The sequence below is a fragment of the Ahaetulla prasina genome, chromosome 12 (assembly GCF_028640845.1).
Source record: "Ahaetulla prasina isolate Xishuangbanna chromosome 12, ASM2864084v1, whole genome shotgun sequence".
In the NCBI taxonomy this organism is placed as follows: Eukaryota; Metazoa; Chordata; class Lepidosauria; order Squamata; family Colubridae; genus Ahaetulla; species Ahaetulla prasina.
This window is the reverse complement of record NC_080550.1, coordinates 24329524-24349737: the sequence shown is the minus strand read 5'-3', so window position 1 is coordinate 24349737 and position 20214 is coordinate 24329524. Positions and strand designations below refer to the sequence as shown.

The 20214-nt window shown below is 42.7% G+C and overlaps 1 protein-coding gene across 1 annotated transcript; it reads left to right on the top strand.

Moving 5' to 3' along the window:
* The first annotated feature begins 625 nt into the window (after nt 1-625).
* Nucleotides 626-18999, top strand: B3GNT9 (UDP-GlcNAc:betaGal beta-1,3-N-acetylglucosaminyltransferase 9). The gene is made up of 3 exons (XM_058154725.1): nt 626-1332; nt 3354-3537; nt 16809-18999. The coding sequence occupies exons 2-3, from the start codon at nt 3527-3529 to the stop codon at nt 18118-18120; spliced, it is 1323 nt and encodes a 440-aa protein (XP_058010708.1). The 5' UTR covers nt 626-1332; nt 3354-3526; the 3' UTR covers nt 18121-18999.
* Nucleotides 19000-20214: the final 1215 nt, after the last annotated feature.

Genomic DNA, 20214 nt, shown 5'->3' with positions numbered 1-20214 from the left:
CGAATGACGATTTCCCAGGGGTCGCCTAAGACCATCGGAAATATGGGAAGTATACTTGCGAGTCGAAGAATCGCGCTCCAATGGTTGACTCCACAAGCCAGCTGCAGGCTCTTCAAATCGCTAGCCGAATTCGGCTTCAGGCGCGATGAATTAAAAAAGAGATAAATCTTTGCTCTGATGTCTTCCTCTCAAGCCAGCTGCAATCACTCCCAATCGCTAGCCTAATCTGGCTTCAGGCGCAATAAACTTAATAGGGGAGGAGTCTCCGCTTTAATGCCTCCGTCCTCAAGGCAATCGCAAGCAGTTCAGATCGCTAGCCAATATGGCTTCAGGCGCGATAAATTCAAAACAAAATTAATTTTACGGTTGGGGGTTGCCACATCATCGGGAATTGTATTAAAGGGGTCGCAGCACTATAAAGGTTGAGAACCACTGGTCTTAGGCGACCTGTGGCAAATCGTCATTCGACCCCCAATGGGGTCCCGACCCACAGGTTGAGAACCGCTGGTCTAAGCAGTAAAACCCAAAATCAAAGTTTTGTTCTTTTCCACTTCAAGCACAAGTGGTCTCAGAAGCGTTGTTTCCATGTGGAAACAAAAGCATTTATATTCTTTAAGCCACCCGCTATCTATGCATGTGTGAGTGTCTTCTGGCTTAGAAAGCACTCTAAGCCTTGAACTTGGGGGGTGTCTGTGGCAGAACTAAAAACTCCCCTCCCTTCAAAGGTGGAAATTCTGCCAGAAGTGTACTATGACTGATATTTTTTTTAAAAAGGAAAAAATAGCCGAATAGTCCATCCAGTTCTGGTAAGGCAATCCAGCAGAGGTTCTGTGTACCGAACAATCCCCATCTGCACACAGGTTGTGCCAACTTTTTTTTTGCTGCTGCTGCTGCTGCTGCTGGCAAACATCTGTATGGGGCAGGCTACCAAGTACATAGACAAGCCTTTTTGACCCGAAACATCTGCTCAGATGTCACGTGAGCAGGACCAGAGGCCAGCTCAGCTGCCTGGCTTTAGGCAGAGCGGAGATTTTCTCTCTTTGGTGAGCGCACCGTGCAGGAAAGCAGCTTTGATCAGGAGTTGGGGAAGAGGGGGGGTGGAGGAGGAGGCCAGCGAGACCTGTTCCCATGTAATCCTGTTTAGAGAAAGCAGGATCCTCGGTGAAATGCACCAGAAGGAAATCGAAGCTTCTTTGCTACAGCTCGCCTACGTTTCCCAAGCTATACGTCAAGGGGAATGCCAGAACTAACACAATCCAGATGTGCCAACTTGGCAACCATGGGACAGAGGAGCCTTATGGAACAGAGGCGGACGTTGGGAATGCTGTAGAGGTAAGAGTGGAGGTTTTGCTCTGGATTGGGAGGATTTGCTTGGGCTGCGTGACTGACACATTTGGAAAGGAGAGGTCCTGCTTTTCTCTTGACCCCCTGCAATATTTCAGGGCGGGGTGTTTTCCCCCTTGCTTCCCCACCATCAGCAAAGGGGCGTAAAGATCCCCACTACTCCAAAATCGACTCCCCCACTTCTCTTGAAGAGGGGGCAGGACTGAGCTGATCTCCCAGGGAGTCAAGAAAAAAAGGGTTTATTTTCCAAGTGTTTCCAAATTTTAAGGACACGTCTACCCAAAAGCCACCCCCCCCCCAAACAAGAAGCCCTTCTCCCCTGCATCATAGATTTAAGAACTTTGCATCCCTAAGGAGTAAAATACAATAAGTAAAATCAACAAAACGAAAGCATGCATTCAACCCTAACAACAACAAAAAGCAAAAAATAGTGTACAAAAAAAAAGAGGAAAAAGTGCTCAATGGAATTTAACATTTAAATCTATGATAAAACAATAAATTAATTTTAAAAAGGGACTTTGCATTCCAAACAGCAAAAATGCAGAAGAAGCTATTTTGCAATTCACTCTTAACTTCAGCCAGACTAATATTCCTGGAAATTGATGCCTGCGTATGCATGCAATGGGGAAGCTGAAAAAAGACCAAAAATGCAGTTGGGGTTTTTATGAGTAATATTTTCTCCCACATTATCTCTCCCCACACCCCTTTTCTAGTTCTCTGCAGGAGAGCAATGAGATTTATGAAAGATATCAGATATTGCCACCTTGAATCAAGGAGAGAAGCAACTTAGAATTAAGGAGAAATTTCCTAACAATGAGAACAATTAACCAGTGGAAATCTAATGAAAAAAATGAATAAGGGTGACATGCATGATAGCTGTCTTCCAATATTTTAGGGGCTTGTGATGGGGAGGAGTGGGTTGACTTATTTTCCAAAGTACCAGAAGGTAAGACAAGAAGTAACGGATGGAAGCTCATCAAAGAGAGATTCAACCTAGAACTGGGGAGAAATTTCCTAACAGTGAGAACAATCAACCAGTGGAATTGCTTCAGTGGTGGGTCTCAAAAATGTTTACTACTGGTTCTGTGGGTGTGGCATGGCTTGGTGAGAGTGGCTTGATGGGCGTGGCAGAGGAAGGAGTAACCTCCAGGGGAAGGTTACTGCAAAATCCCCATTTCCTCCCGATCAGCTGGGACTTGAGAGGCAGAGAATAGATGGGGGCGGGGCCAGTCAGAATTTTTACTACGGGTTCCCCGAACTATTCAAAATTTCCGCTACCGGTTCTCCAGAACTGGTCAGAACCTGCTGAAACCCACCTCTGAACTGCTGGTCTCCAGAAGTTGTGGGTGCTCCATCACTGGAGGCTTTTAAGAAGAGCAATTTGTCTGAAATGATTCAGGGTTTTCTCTTCGAGCAGGGGGTTGGACTAGAAGACCTCCAAAGTCCCTTCTAACTCTGCTATTCTGTTAAATTTTGAAGAAAGCCAACTCTGGGTTGAGCTGCTGACACGGAGAATAGAGTTAGGCAGGCACATTTTAATTTAAAATACAGGCAGTCCTTGACTTACAACCTTCCTTTAGCAACTATTATGAGCCACAATGGCGTAGTGGTTATAGTGCAGGCTACTTCTGCTGACTGCCAGCTGCCTGAAATTTGGCAGTTCGAATCTCACCAGGCTCAGGGTTGACTCAGACTTCCATCCTTCCGAGGTGAGTAAAATGAGGACCTAAGATTGTCGGGGGCAATAGTAAACTGCTTAGAAAGGGCTGGAAAGCACTGGAAAGCAGTATATAAGTCTAAGTGCCATTGCTATTGCTATTAAAACGTACCAAATATAGTGATTTAAAACTGTATGGTCTCTTAAAAGTGAAGGCAACAGAGTGAATCAATTGTGAGATGCAGTAAGATACTTCCTGACTTACACCCATTCCTTTAGCAACTAGTCAATGTTATAGCAGAACTGTGTAAAAATGCCTTATGACTAGTCCTCGCATTTATGACCATTACAGCATCCTCGTCACATGATCAAAATTTGGGCACATGGCAATCAATACATATCTGCAATGTCGCCATTTGAGACCTTTCCCAGCCAACGTCCATCAAGCAACGTCAATGGGAATAGCTGGATTCACTTAACAGCAGTGTGATTCACTTACTGGCTGCAGTGATTTTCTTAACAACAATGGTGAAAAGGTCGTAACGTTGGGCATTTAACTCACTTAACAACCAACTTGCTTAGCAGTGGCAATCCTGGTCCCAATTTCGATCGTAGGTCGAGGACTATTTATAGCTTGCTTAACAGCATATAAATTATAATATATAAATAAATAAAGGCTGGCTGCGGAATTTTGAGAGTTGAACTCCAAACCTCTTAAAAGTTACCAAGATTAAGGAATGCTGTTCTAAACATTTTCTGTGATTATGGAAGTTTGTCAGCATACTTCCTTGAAACAAGACAAGTCTCAGGTATTTTATTCAAATTCAATTTATTAAAAGTAGAAATTTGATTTTTTAGGGGGGTTCGAAACAAAAAAGCTTGGTTTGCCTGAGAATGATTTAACTGGTTTTTTTTAAAGTTGAGCAGGGAAATTGAGCACATGTTCACTTTAATCTTTATAGTTGTTGTCCTTAATTGCTTGTTTCTCTTAGTCTTTTAATTAGTGCTAAAACATAGGAGCAACATTTAACATACTAGCATTATAATGCTGTAATGCTAAATCAAATACTAACAGTTATAATTTTACAATGATTAAAACCTCATCTCTTTTACGTTAAAAAAAAGTCCAAAAGCATATAATGCTAGAGTACTATTTTTTTAAAGTACTAGGAGGAAACTTTCTGAAGCACTGCTTCTGTTTTGACGAAGGCTTTTAAAGTCTTATTGTAAATGACTGTTAACTTCTAGAATCATATTCATTTTGGTGGTACTTCACTAATATTTTTAACTGTTCTTTTTAATCAGAGCTATAACATTGTTTTAATTCAAAGGGATTAAAGGGCAACAATATCAATATTGCCTACAAGAGATTTTAACAAAGATGAGCTAATATTCAAAATATATTTTTTGTTTCCCATCAAATCATGGACAGATTACGAGAAGGAAGAGCATGAAAATAGTGAGCTGTCATGGCTTTAAAAAATCAATTATAATTCTGATATTAATTATAATATATAAATTATATCTATCATACATCGTGATTTATTCCGCAGATGATGCTGAATCTATCATTTTTTTAAAATGGTTGCATCCGATCAAGCTTTTCAGAGTGTAGCCCAACACACCCATCTTCAGCTCCACTGAATTTGAGCAAAAGTAGACGTGCAAAGGCTACGTGGACGTGAGTCACCTTCAAATAGCGTGCAAACTCCTTATTCTGGAATCTCTGCTGAATTTTTTGCTTGCCTTTACAGCATGCTAAGCAGAGTCTTCTGGAAGCATGTGCTGAATATATTTATCATGTTCCTATCATGCTCTTAACCTGTTTCTTAAATTGACATAACAACCACAATTGAGCCAAACGTTTTTGTGGCTAAGCAAATTCAGCTATTAAGTGAATTTTGCCCCAATTTTATGACCTTCCTTGCCACCGTTGTTACATAAATCACAGCATTTGTTAAGATAGTAGCCTGGTTGTTAATGAATCTGGCTTCCCCGTTGATTTTTGCTTGTCAGGAGGTTGCAAAAAAGAGTCACTTGACTCATGCCATCATAAATACACACCAGTTGCCAAGTGTCTACAAATTTTGATCTTATGACCACGTTGCAATAGTCATAAATGTGAAAAACAGTCACAAGCCACCTTTTTCAGTGCTATTGTAACTTCAAACATTCACTAAAAAAATAAGTTTAGGATTACCTGTATTTGACTTATTTTCTGGGTTTTTGCAATAATTGACCCATACAGTAGTGGCCAAAATTGTGAAAACCTTTTGGGAAAAGTGTATTTTCTAAAACTAGGTAATAACATCACTTTTTTTGAGAGTAGTACCATAAAATTATATATCAGAGGAAAGATGAGTTAATCAAGAATGTAATGCAATAATTTTTAAGAAGGATTTGCTACTAGAATAACAGTTACAATGTAAAGAAGAAAAGTGAAACGTAGAAAAAACGAGATACACAAAAATTGTCACCATGTCAGTTAATACTTAGTTGGGTAATCTTTAACATGAATTTACAGCCTTACAACATCTTCCCATAGAGTGAACAAAGTCTTTTAGTTCTGCAGCTGTTATAATGGGAAACCAAGATTGAATGATTGCTTCTATTAATTGGGTTTTATTGCTGGGTCACTTCTGACTAACGAATTTCTTTAGTTGGCTCCATAGATTTGCAATTGGGTTAAGGTCTGGGCTATTCCCAGGCCATTTCAGCAATGGAATATCATTATTTGAAACTCACAAAAAAAGTGGTGTTATTAGCCATCAAACCGCACAAATACACTTTTCCCAAAAGGTTTCCACAATTTTGGCCACTACTGTAATTAACCAATTCAGCCTTCTAGATTTACCAAAGCACTAAGTTATGATAGAACAGCAAACAAACTACGATGCGAATGCAACTCACTAGGTTTTTAACTAACTGGGTTTGAGTGTGTTATGCCAAAAGAGCCATTGAATAAGTGCCAATCCTTCAAGAAATGTGAAATAAGGGGATATTAGAGGGTCTCTAGGGAAAGAATAGAATAGAATAGAATAGAATAGAATAGAATAGAATAGAATAGAATAGAATAGAATTTTATTGGCCAAGTGTGATTGGACACACAAGGAATTTGTCTTGGTGCATATGCTCTCAGTGTACATAAAAGAAAAGATACGTTCATCAAGGTACAACATTTACAACACAATTGATGATCAATATATCAATATAAATCATAAGGATTGCCAGCAACAAGTTATAGTCATACAGTCATAAGTGGAAAGAGATTGGTGATGGGAACTATGAAACGATTAATAGTAGTGCAGATTCAGTAAATAGTCTGACAGTGTTGAGGGAATTATTTGTTTAGCAGAGTGATGGCCTTCGGGGAAAAACTGTTCTTGTGTCTAGTTGTTCTGGTGTGCAGTGCTCTATAGCGTCGTTTTGAGGGTAGGAGTTGAAACAGTTTATGTCCAGGATGCGAGGGATCTGCAAATATTTTCACGGCCCTCTTCTTGATTCGTGCAGTATACAGGTCCTCAATGGAAGGCAGGTTGGTAGCAATTATTTTTTCTGCAGTTCTAATTATCCTCTGAAGTCTGTGTTTTTCTTGTTGGGTTGCAGAACCGAACCAGACAGTTATAGAGGTGCAAATGACAGACTCAATAATTCCTCTGTAGAATTGGATCAGCAGCTCCTTGGGCAGTTTGAGCTTACTGAGTTGGCGCAGAAAGAACATTCTTTGTTGTCCTTTTTTAATGATGTTTTTGATGTTAGCTGTCCATTTGAGATCTTGCGATATGATAGAACCCAGAAATTTGAAGGTTTCTACTGTTGATACTGTGTTGTCAAGTATTGTGAGAGGTGGAAGTATGGAAGGGTTTTTCCTAAAGTCTACCACCATTTCTACAGTTTTGAGTGTGTTCAGTTCCAGATTGTTTTGGTTGCACCACAAGGTTAGTCGTCCGACCTCTCGTCTATATGCGGATTCGTCATTGTCTCGAATGAGACCAATCACTGTTGTGTCATCTGCGAACTTCAGTAGCTTAACAGATGGATCATTGGAGATGCAGTCATTGGTATACAGAGAGAAGAGAAGTGGGGAGAGCACACAGCCTTGGGGGGCCCCTGTGCTAATTGTACAGGTATTTGATGTGATCTTGCTTAGCTTCACCTGCTGTTTCCTGTTTGTTAGGAAGCTTGTGATCCACTTACAAGTCTGTTCCGGTACCCGTAGCTGGTTTAGCTTAGTTAGAAGAATGTCTGGAATGATGGTATTGAATGCTGAACTAAAGTCTACAAAAAGGACCCTTGCATAGGTCTTTGGAGACTCAAGATGTTGTAGGATGTAGTGCAGAGCCATATTAACAGCATCATCTGTTGATCTATTTGCTCGGTATGCAAATTGCAAGGGGTCTAACAGCGGATCCGTGATGGTTTTCAGGTAGGAAAGCACTAGCCTTTCAAAGGTTTTCATGACTACAGATGTTAAAGCAACTGGTCTGTAGTCATTCAGTTCCTTGATGGTGGGCTTCTTCGGCACTGGGATGATGGTAGAGCGTTTGAAGCAAGAAGGAACATAACACATCTCTAGTGATTTATTGAAAATATGGGTGAATGTGCACATTTTCACTTTTCCCGGGACGAAATATCAAAACCCTGGCTTGTGGTACAGAATTTAAACAACTCTCCCTCCACCTCTTCGTAATATATAGAGAAGCTGCAGAGAACACAAGCCTGGCATAGCATTCCAGGAAATGTGGAAAAGAAAACAGACAGACCCTTATAAGGCCAGAGGGTCTTTCCCCCCAACCTATCTTGCTTTTTATTTTTTGGCTGGTAAATGGGGAGAGACAGTCAATCAGTCTGTGTCTGAAATGGTTTTCTTTGCACTGCGTCGCTTTCCCCACGGAGGCAGCAAACAAAATGGCATCTCCTAAACAGGCCTATTAAAGCAGAATCTGGTCCCCTCCCAAGCAAAACATCAGAAGGAATTTGCTTTGTATGGCTAAACACGGAGAAACAAACAATAGACTCCGGCCTCAGAGCCAAGAACCTCAGATAGGAATCCGCAGCTTGAGGGAGGCATCTCTTATTACGGTCGTGGCCACCAAGCCGTGGTTACAGAGGACAAGCCGACATTGCATGGCTGCCTCAGTTTAGCAGTGGGTAACCCTTGGAGCAGATGGCAGCCAGCTTTGGGATTTCAAAAGCGGTAAAAAACCCACAATCATTTGTTACAAGATATCTGCACAACATGATGGGGAGAGAAAGGAAGAAACAATTCTTCTACAGATTACAGATTAAGAGAGTTGGAAGGGACCTTGTAGGTCATCTAGTCCAACCCTCCACCCAAACAGGAGACCTTATGCCATTTCTGACAAATGGCAGTCAAGTCTCTTCTTGAAAGCTTCCAGTGATGAAGCTCCCACAACTTCTGAAGGCATCTTCTGTTTCATTGGCTGATTGTTCTCACTCTCAGAAAATTCCTCCTTATTTCTAGGTTGAATCTCTCCTTGATCAGTTTCCATCCATTATTCCTTGTCTGGCCTTTGGAAAATAACTTGACCCCCCTCCCCTCTGTGACAGCCCTCAAATATCGGAAGACTGCTATCATGTCTCCCCTGGTCCTTCTTTTCATTAGACTAGCCAGGCCCACTTCCTGCAACCATTCATACCCTGCCATACATCAAAAACATTTCGGAAGCAGCAGAATGCAACTTCCAAAATTTGCAAGTGGGCTTCGCACACCACTGCCAAATTATGCATTGTAAAGATTGCTTGGAGGTGGGAGATACTTCCAATGTAATCTACCACAGGGGGTGCCAACCCCTGATCAGTGGACTGGCATCGGTCCACAGCACGCCGCAAACTGGTCCGCGCAAACACACGAAGCGTTATCCATGGGATAGAGGCAGCATGTGAAAGCACGCCCCCTCTGGTCCATGGAAAAACCTTTTCTACGGAACCAGTCCCTGGTGCCTAAAAGGTTGGGAAGCAGTGATCTACTGGATCCCCTGCATGGATTGCCCCTGTAGGATTAGACGGGGAGGAAGCTAACCACCAGATTGCAAGAACACAAGCGAGTGGTCAGACAAGGAGACCCAAACTCATTGGTAGCCTCACATTGTGATAAACAAGGATATACATTCAATTTTGCAGCTACTAAGATTGTTGGACGAGCAGGTACAAAAACAGCCAGGGAAGTGATTGAAGCCTGGGAAACAGACCCTTCATCAGTAAACAGGAGTGCTGATTTACTCCCAGCTTATCAAGTACTTAGGAGGCGAGGGCTTGGCAGCACAAGGAAACAACAGCCAACGACTTAGTACACACAACAAATACACACAACGAATACCACACCCAGAAGAGCCCAAAGCACACATAAAAGTTCCTTGACAATGGGCTCTAGCATGAGTTTGAAAGCTCGGAAGAGAAAACCTCTGGGCCTGGGGACTGACCCAAATTGGGTCTTTCCTAGCTTTGTAGTTCAGCTCTTATGGCAGCTCTAGTTTTATGCAGGTTTTTTTGTTGTTGTTTTTTTGGTCTTTTTGCTGTTTGTGGATATCATTTTGGAAGCTATTCGTGTTTGGAAACTCAAGGCAGAATTCCAACTGAAGACCTTCAGAACCAGCCCTGGCTCTCTTCTCTATTATCCCTTCATTAAGCAGCTTTGATTGAAAACAGTCAGAAAATGGGGGAACGGGCACAGATTGTTTTTCAAACTCTGCATGAACTTGGCTTCCTGTTTTGCATAATCAGCCCAGATGCAGATCATTTTAAAAGTTGCGTCAGATGCTCGGCAAATCCAGTCTGCCATATTCTAGATGGGCTGTCCCTTCCTTGACTACTTTAATATGCGACAGGAAAGGTTAGCCTCCCTTTGCTCATTTTTGCCCTTTTTTAAAAAGGAAGAAACAAAGGCCTTTCGGGAAGGGGCCAGTTGCAAAACGTGTTGGAGAAGATTGAGAGTGCTAATCTGTCTTTCCCTGCAGCACTTTCATCAAATTTGCAGATGACACTACACTGGCAGGAACAGCCCACACCCCAGATGATAGGCTAAGGGCAATGGTGGTATTCAGCTGGTTCTATCCGATTTGGGTGAACCAGTAGGGGCAGCAGCGGGAGGCTCCACCTACCCACCCACCCAGATGTCATCACGTTTCATTTTTGATGCTCTGCGCATGCGCAGAGGTGAATGCACGCTCATATTAGCAAACCGGTAGCGAAGGTAAGTGAATACTACCTCTGGCTCAGGATCCAGAAGGATCTAAACAGACTTGAACTACGGGCCCCTATCTAACAAAATGAAATTCAACAGTGAGACAAGTAAGGTTGTACACTTAGGCAAAACCAGTGGTGGGATTCAGCCAGTTCGCACCACTTCTGGAGAACCGGTTGTTAACTTTCTGAGCAGTTTGGCAAACTGGTTATTGGAAGAAATCATTAGGGCAGAGAACCGGTTGTTCAATTACTTGAATCCCACCACTGGGCAAAACAAATGTACAGGTATCAAATTAGGTGGAACCTGGCTCAAAAACAGTAACTGTGAGAGGGACCTTGGAGTCCTAGTGGACAATCACTTAAATATGAGCTAGCAGTGTGCAACAGCATCCAGAAAAGCTAATACAATCCCTGGTTGCATAAACAGAGGGACAGAGTCAAGATCGTGCTAATACTGTTTCATAAGGCGTTGGTAAGACCATACTTGGAATACCCCATCCAGTTTTGGTCACCACATTATAAAAAAGACATTGAGCCTCTGGAACACCTTTTGCAGAGAAGAGCAACTAAAGATGATTAAGGGCCTGGAGCAGTGGTGGGATTCAAAATTCTTTATTACCGGTTCCATGGGCGTGGCTTGGTGGGCGTGGCAGGGGAAGGTCAAAATCTGCAAAGTCTCCATTCCCTCCCCACCCCACTAGCCTGCTTTCCGGCTCTGTTCTCCTGTGCAGGGCAACAAAAGAAGACCCAGACGATCAGTTGGGACTCCAATTAGCTTGGACCCGGGAGGCAGCGAATAGATGGGGGGCGGGGCCAGTCAGAGGTGGTATTTGCCAGTTCTCCAAACTACTACAAAATTTCCGCTACTGGTTTGTCAGAACCGATCAGAACCGGCTGAATACCATCTCTGGCCTGGAGGCTAAGGTTGAAGAAATTGGGTATGTCTATTATAGTGAAAGGGGAGACATGATAGCAGTGTTCTAATATTTATGGGGCTGCCACAGAGAAGAGGGGTTCAACCTATTTTCCAAAGCACTAAATGGCAAGACAAGAAACAATGGATGAAAACTAATCAAGAAGAGGAGAAAATTCCCGACAGTGAGAACAATTAACCAGTGGAACGGCCTGCCTCCAGAAGTTGTGTGTGCTCCATCACTGGAGGTTTTCAAGAAGAGACTGGAAAGCCATTTGTCTGGAATGGTATAGAGTCTCCTGCCATGGGCAGGGGGTTGGACTAGAAAGCCTCCAAGGTCCCTTCCAACTCTTATTCTGTTATTGGTTATTTTCTTCTAATGTAGCTTGGGATCTGGTTTCAACCAAATTTACCATGAATCAAGAAAATGGTCCCTGCTGTGCTTTCCTAACAAGATTTCTAGTTAGAAATGTCTTGTCTTTCTATTTGTTGGCCTTCGCTCTGATATTTTAAAGGTGGTCCTGGCCTGGGAGAGACCATTGTTGCTGAAAACACAAGAGGTTGGCCTGCTTTCTATGATCTCCGAGATATTGGCCAACAAAATCTGTTCAATCATGGAAACATTGGCGTGTCTTCTCACAAGAGTGGGTTCCAAGGCCTGAGTTTATTGACTTACAGTGTGAAGAAAGCCAAGAATCACATCCAAAGTTGTCATTTGTATCCTGAATCTTAAAGTCAAGCCAGCTCTACACTGAAATCCTCTTTAATCCAGGGTTCAACATCGCTGGGCCTTTCTATTAGCTGAACAAATCTTGTATCCTGCATTAAATTCTCTGCCTGGACTAGAAAAAGTTTTATAAACGTATTCAGAATATTTCTCTTTCATAAAACAGCACAGTTTGTATAAATCAAGACTGAGCAGTTGAGTCCAAAGGGTGGGACTCGGCTTATTGGGTGGACTCAAAAGATACTAAAGAAATGAACAAGTAAAGTTTTTACATGTCCTCCAAAAGTCAAGACGTTAAGTCATACTTGACTTTGGTAACCTCAAATTCAAGGCCGGTTTAGCTCTGCCTGGTAAGGCCTGTTATTAAGAACACAAAGCCTGCAATTACTGCAGGTTCGAGCCCGGCCCAAGGTTGACTCAGCCTTCCATCCTTTATAAGGTAGGTAAAATGAGGACCCAGATTGTTGGGGGGGCAATAAGTTGACTTTGTAAATATATACAAATAGAATGAGACTATTGCCCTATACATTGTAAGCCGCCCTGAGTCTTCGGAGAAGGGCGGGGTATAAATGTAAACAAAAACAAAAAAAAAGGCCACACTTGGAATACTGCATCCAGTTTTGGTCACCACAGTATAAAAAAGATGTTGAGGCTCTGAAGAGTGCAAAGAAGAGCAACCAGGATGATTCAGGGATTGGAGGCTAAAACATATGAATAACAATTGCAGGAATTGGGTATGTCTAGTTTAGTGAAAAGAAGGACGAGGGGTGACATGATAGCGGTCTTCCTATATTTGAGTGTCTGTCACAAAGAAGAGGGGCTCAATTTATTTTCCAAAGCACCAAAAGACAAGACAAGAAACAATGGATGGAAACTAATCAAGGAGAGAAACAACCTAGAACCAAGGAGAAATTTCCTAATAGTGAGAAAAATTAACCAGTGGAACAGCTCGCCTCCAGAGGTTGTGGGTGAGGATTTTAAGAAGAGACTGGACAGCCACTTGTCTGGGATGGCCGATTTTAACTTTTGCAATTTTAATTCCTACTTAACTTCTGTGGATTTCATCTCATATGTAAGAGGTTCCTAAGAGGGCATGCATAAGTGCACTAACGTGCTTATTGACCCTGTCACATTTTAGTTTTTTTCATTTTGTTCGTTTGAATTTGTAAATTTATTTATTTATTTATTTATTTATTTATTTATTTATTTATTCGTATTTTTATACCGCCCTATCTCCCTAAGGACTCAGGACGGTGTACAGCCATATAAAAACACAGAAATATACAAAATAAAACATTCAGCTAAAAAACTTATTATAAAGGCCAAATATTTAAAATCAGATATAAATAGTAAAACCCAATTTAAAACCAAAGCTAAAATTTAGTCATTAAAAATTTAAAACCCTAGTCCAGTCCTGCGCAAATGAATAGATGTGTCTTAAGCTCGCAATTTTGCTTGATGAATAAACAAATAAAATAGTATAGGGTCTCCCTCTTGAGCAGGGTGTTAAATTAGAAGGCCTTCATGTTATGTTATTCATCCTGTTATTCATCCATGTCATTTTCTTGACATCAGTAATTAATTTGCATTTCTGTAGGATGTTCTTTGACTCTCATTTGACGCTATAGCTCTGAGAATTGTGGATGGTTGCCCTCCAAATATTAACCAGGTCTAAACTTACTTCGCTTTTCAGATCTGCTACCTGCTGCCATCTTCCTAGGAACATGCTTTTTATTTTACCAGAATGGGAAGTAGAAAGAACAGATACACAGCTTTTGCTAGGAAGTGTAGTACTTAGGTTGCAGAAATCTAGCCAAGCAACAGGGGGTGGCAAAGAGAGAACAAATCTGCAATCCTTTGCTGCCACCTCGTGGTTGTTCAGCATCTTGTAGCCCTGTATTGGTAATTTAAAATTACGATTAAAATCGAGTTCTGTTGAGTATGCCAGAAACCACAAAGAAAAAGAAAAGAAGCAAGGCCAGAATATAATTTATTCTTTGTTTTCCTAAAGTGTTTCCAGTTTCTAAAATCCTAAGCAAAACCTCGATCAAATTTAAATTATATTTATTTTGGTAAATTGACACGATTATTCAACAGCTGGTGAGTCATTATTTCTCCCTCTTCTGTCACACGAAAAATTACTATTTGGCACAGGATAGTGATCAGCCCGGCAGGATCCAGAATTAAAATCTGTGCAGGGTGAAAAACCATTTCAACCCTGTTCCAATTTTTTTATATGGCTACATACCTTAAAAATGAACAAACACTGTGGGGTTTTTTTTTTTGAGGGGGAAAGGAACATCCACTATGAACAGGTTAAAAAAAAGTAAAGATGGCAGCTGCAACTCCATGATTAAATCCCTGCAGCTTTTTTACACCCTCGCGACATATTTTAGAAAGAACAAGACTTCCAACTGCACAGTCCTAACCTCCATCTTTAATTCCCACCACCACCACGTGGAAATCCCAGCCAATCCAAAGAAATGCTTTCTTGAAATGGGAATGTGAAATCCCTCAAGGCCAGCGTTCCTCAAACTTGCAACTTTAAGACGTGGGGACTTCAAGTCCCAGAAGAAGTCCACCAAGACATTCAGAGATAAATGAGGCTTGAGGAACGATAGCTTCTCAATCCAGTTCAGACAAAGCAGATTCTGACTTACCTCTTTTGGCTTCTGAGTCCTGAGATGGTGATAGCATCGACCAGGAGCTCAGTGCCATCTTTCTGCTGAGAAACCTTCTAGAGCAGTGATGGCTAACCTTTTCCGGACCGAGTGCCCAAAGTGCGTGCACAAAAATGCGTATGCCCGAACCCACAAAATGCAATGTGCGCGCAGCCCGTGCATGTGCACATCCCTCATGCGCCCAACCCTGTGCATGCACACGTGACCCTCTGCATGCGCCCCTCCCACTGCGCATGTACATCAGAGACCCCACGACTAGCTGGCCGGTGGGAGGCACATGCATGGCGGGATATAAATGTAAACAAAAAAAAAAACTGAACTGGGGTGACGGCTCGTGTGCCCACAGAGAGGGTGCTGTGGCACGCATGCCATAGTTCACCATCATGGTTCTAGAGTAAGGAACCTAGATTCAGGAACAATGGGTGGAAACTGACCAAGGAGAGATTCAACCTAGAAATAAGGAGAATTTTTCTGACTGCGAAAGCAATCAACCAGTGGAACAGAAGTTGCCTTCAGAAGTTGTAGAAGCTTCATCTCTGAAAGCTTTCAAGAAGAGAATGGACTGCCATCTGTCAGAAATGGTGTAGGGTTTCCTGCTTGGGGGTGTGTGTTGGACTAGATGACCTAGAAGGTCCCTTCCAACTCTTAATCTGCAACCTCCTCAGATCCAATTCTGAGGAGTGAAAGCTGCTCCCCTCTTGAAGATTGTTCTTAAAGCAACCACAGAGGCCAATGGGATGTAGATATTAGATACAGAAGAGGATCTGTACTCTTTTTTTGTTTCAATTATGCACTCACACGCAAAATTGCTATGGAAATTTGCAGTTCACTCAAGGTCAAGGAAATCACTGCAAACAAGGAATGCTAACCAAAATAGGGTCTCTGAATGACTTGCTTTTAACAGGAGTGTGTAGAACAACAGTCCAAATTTAATCCAGACATTCAAGATCCAGATCAGGGACTGTTAAGGCAGTCCAGTGGTCAAAATTGCCCAAGCCAAATCCTCATGAACATCATGCAAGAAGCAGAAATCAGACAGTTGATCCCAACAAAGGATCCATGGGTCAGGGCCATTTTTTTATATCAGGTTGCAGCCAGCTATCTTTAATCAAGGGAACTTACTCTCTTGCTTGGCAAGGAACCTCATAAAATGTCTTTGCCCTTTGATTCACACTACTCACAGGATGCAATGGGTTTGCTTAACTACTGCAGTGTTTGCATTTATGACACTTTCACACTCGTCAGTGCCACATTTGCTTAATGACTTGAGACAGGCTTCATTATTGCTGTAGCTCAAGGATTTCCTGTATCTGACTGTTGTGTTATTGTAGCTATTCTTCCTGTTCCTCAAGACTGTTTTCTACACCATCTGATGCAGAGTGAAATCAGGGGTGAAATCGGAAGTCCACACGCCCTGCGCGCGAGCGAACGGGGTGTCGCCGGTGGTTCAGTGATCGCTACCGGATCGCCAAACCACCGGCCACAATCGCTACCGTCAGAACTGGGAGCGTTTCACCCCTGCTCTGGTGTCATGTATTTAGTGCTGTGGACAATTATGTTGCTTCCTAATGATCAGATAGTGGTAGTAACCATTGGATGAGTTTGGTTTGGCTTGATTTTTTCTACCATCTATTGAATGTTCAGAGAAGTAAATGAGGATAGATGAACTGTCTAACTGAAACATGAACTTGAACAGTGTTTAAAAAATGAAACAGGCTCTATTAAGTTATTGTTGCTAACTTAACTCAAAGTCCCTGGGAATTGAACAGCATGTACCAGTGTTGGTGAACCTTTTCAGCACTGAGTGCTGAAATGGGAGCGCGCGCATGCGTGTGTATGCATGCCGGAAATCAGAAGAGCAGCTGCCTGGCGCACATGCGAGTGCCGGGAAAAATGATCTTCCAGTTTCCGGTGCGCACATGCACATTGGCCACTTGGTCTTCTGGTTTCTGGCACACATGCATGTTCGTGCCGGAAACCAGAAGATCATCTTCCCAGCACATACGTGCACACCAGACGGCTGCTCTTCCGGTTTCTGCCGCTCCTGAGCATGTGGAGATCCGCTGGCAGGCACGCAGGAACCTGGAAGAGCAATGGGTGACGGCTCTGTGTGCCACTTCCGGCATGCATGCCATAAATTCACCATCACGGGCATATACAGTACATTTAATGAATTAGGATGAAGTTATGTTTAATATCCCTGTGCTGAGTGGAGGACATTTTTGAGATTCTGAATGACGTGGCAAAACTTGTACTAACCTACAGTGTCTGTATTTGCAGATGGACCTGGCCAGCAAAGATTTCCCCTAGTCGTGCTACGTTGGATATTTCTTTAAAATTCCTGGAAATGATGAGAGTTCAACTCAGGAGCGATGCTATCTGCACACTTTGCCTGGTGGTAGCTCTTTTCACCATGCTCTATTCCCAACTGGGCCACTCATCCCACAGAGAAGAAAAAACAGAAGGCCAGAAAAAAACCTCAGCCGCAACTCACAGAGACTTCCGTGTTCCTGTTTTCCAGCAAGAGTCAAATGTCGAGAGTCACCCATCGGAGCCTAGAATTATCTCGCCTATCAAAGATGTCACGTTGGAAAGCCAGGAAGACCAAGTCACCCATCCGGCCCTCCCGACTCCTTCCACCTTTGATTTTAGACTTTACCTAAGGAACAAGGACAACAGGAAATTCAACCTTCTCATTAATCAGCCGAAGAAGTGCATGAGAAGCTCAGAGAGGCCTTTTTTGCTCGTCGCCATAAAATCGCTGGTCGAGGAGTTCGACCGCCGTGAGATTGTACGCAAGACATGGGGGAGAGAAGGTCTGGTGAACGGGCTGCAGGTCCAAAGAGTTTTCCTCCTAGGAGTTCCAAAGAACAAGACAATGCTGCCGACTTGGGAAACTCTGGTCCGTCAAGAGAGCCAGTTGTACCGGGACATTTTGCTGTGGGACTTTCTGGATACTTTCTTCAACTTGACCTTGAAAGAGATACATTTCCTAAGCTGGGCTGATGAATTTTGTTCCAGGACCAAGTTCATATTCAAAGGGGATGCTGATGTTTTCGTCAACATGGAGAACATTGTCAACTTCCTGGAAAGCTGCAATCCTTCTGAGGACCTCTTCGTTGGGGACATCATCTACAATGCACAACCGATTCGAATCCGAAAAAGCAAATACTATATTCCAATAACAATGTATGGGCTAGGTATGTATCCAGCCTATGCCGGGGGTGGTGGGTTCTTGTTGTCCATCAGCACCTTGAAGAAACTTGCTCAAGCTTGCACCCAAGTGGAACTCTTCCCAATTGATGATGTCTTCTTGGGCATGTGCTTGCAACGGATCAATCTGAAGCCCATCTTGCACGAAGGGTTCAAGACTTTCGGAATACCCAAACCTTCTGCAGCTCCCAACCTAGAGACTTTTGATCCTTGTTTCTACAAAGATCTCATGGTAGTCCATGGTCTGAAGATAGCTGAAATTTGGCTAATGTGGAATCTCCTCCACAACCCACGACTCTCTTGCACTCAGAACAAGCAAATAAGGAAAGCTTTCCGATGGAAGAAGATTAAAGACACTGCCAAAAATTACGGTGCCTAAGGGCTGGTGGACACCAGGGCTGGATTTACACAAGGATGTTGAATTATTCATTTTTTTGGAGTCCACCCAGTACACTGAACCAGAAACCAAGCAGAAACTATGTGCTAACCCACAAACCAATAAACCAAGGTTAACTCTAACCAAACTTACCATGTTGCCTGAAGGCAGGTGTTAGGTCTTCAACTGACCTGGTTCAGTTTTGTTGAAGGTGTTCTTGAGGGCTATCTAGTGTAGCTTTTGTAGGGCGAGATATTTAAACACAATCATCTTAGTTCATCTTTTATAGCCAATGCCAGACATGAAGTCACTTAGTAATTTGAACACCTCGAAGCGATTCTTCCCCAACTAGTTTTCTTAATAGCAAGTCCTTTTGGTGACACTTTTAAAGGCATGACCATCGTCAGAAAATTCCCAGAATTGGATATCCGGAAAATGTACTTCTTTGATGCATTTTTTCACCCCACACAGTAGCTGATTTGTGTTCAATGGGCCTGTTGCTGCTGTACAGGTAGTCCTAGACATATGGCCACAAGTAAGCCCAACATTTGTGTTGCTAAGTGAGATAGGTAAGTGAGTTAGCCCCATTTTATGACTTTCTTACCACGGCTGTTAAGTGAATCACTGCAATTGTGAAATTAGTACCACGGCTGTTAAGAGAACCTGGCTTTCCCATTGATTTTGCTTGCTGGAGGGTCACCAAAAATGACCACATGACCGCGGGACACTGTAACCATTATAAATGTGAGTCAATTGTCAAGCATTTGAAATTTGATCATGGGACCACGGGGATTCTGTCATGGTCGTGGGAAAAATGGTCATAGGTCTGTTTTTTTCAATGCCATTATAACTTTGATCATTAAATGAACTGTTGTAAGTCAAGGACTATCTGTAGTACTTTATAGTGTCCAATATAATTTATTTCATAAGCTTGCAATGCTGTGCTTGTAGAAAAGACCCAGTGTTAAACAGGCATCTTTTGCCAGAGAGAGGGAGGGAGGAAGGAGGAAAAACTTGGGAGTGAGTGAGTGAGTGAGTGAGTGAGGGAAGGAAGGAAGGAAGGAAGGAAGGAAGGAAGGAAGGAAGGAAGGAAGGAAGGAAGGAAGGAAGGAGGAAAATCTGGGACTGAGTGAAGGAAGAAAGGAGCAGGGAAGGAGGAAGGAAAACTTGGGAGGGAAGGAAGGGGGAGGGAAAGAAGAAAAACTTGGGAAGGAAGGAAGGAAGGAAGGAAGGAAGGAAGGAAGGAAGGAAGGAAGGAAGGAAGGAAGGAAGGGATAGCTTGCTTCCTACAACTGCCCTCTTCCTCAGTTTCTATGCACTTATGATGATGATGATGGTCTAAGCCCTTATTTAACTGAGCATCGTGAGCTTTCAACATAGTAGTCAACCCTAGATCCAGCTCTAGATCAGTCCTAGTTCTTCTTTGGATAGTTCTGCATGCTGCAAAAGCAAGACAAAATTCGCAAAAAACTTATTTCACCAGGAAGGGCAACATTTTTAATGGAGGTTATTTATCATTAAATATTATTTATCATTAATATCGTTATTTATCATAGCACCATTACTGGAGCCCCCGCTAATGGCGCACAGCAGGTGGAACAAAAATTTAACCAGTTTTACAATCATCGGTTTGCAGGAGTTTTCAATAGTCACTGCCTTTTGCCCAGAGATTGGGCTGTCTGCGCCCCTTCTAGTTGCCTGCAAGGCAGTGTTGACTCCTGACAACTGCCTGGATTAGTCCTTGCAAGTTTTCTTGGCAAGATTTTGGAAGTGGTTTGCCATTGCCTCCCTTCCTTCCTAGGCTTGGGAGAAATTGATGCCAAGTTGGCTTTGTGCCTCTGGTGGGACTTGAACTCACGAGTTGTCTGGGTCTCTAGCCTGATGTCGTAACCACTTTTACACCAAACGCCCTCCTAGGATTTGAAAAAGCCATTAAGGTCCATTTGTTTTGCCCAGCCAGAAAAAGATGTTTGTTATCTTACTCTGAATAGAGCTAGAAGGGACCTTGGAGGTCTTCTAGTCCAGCCTCCTGCTCAAGCAGGAGAACCTATACCATCTCAGACAAGTGGCTGTCCAGTCTCTTCTTAAAAACCTCCA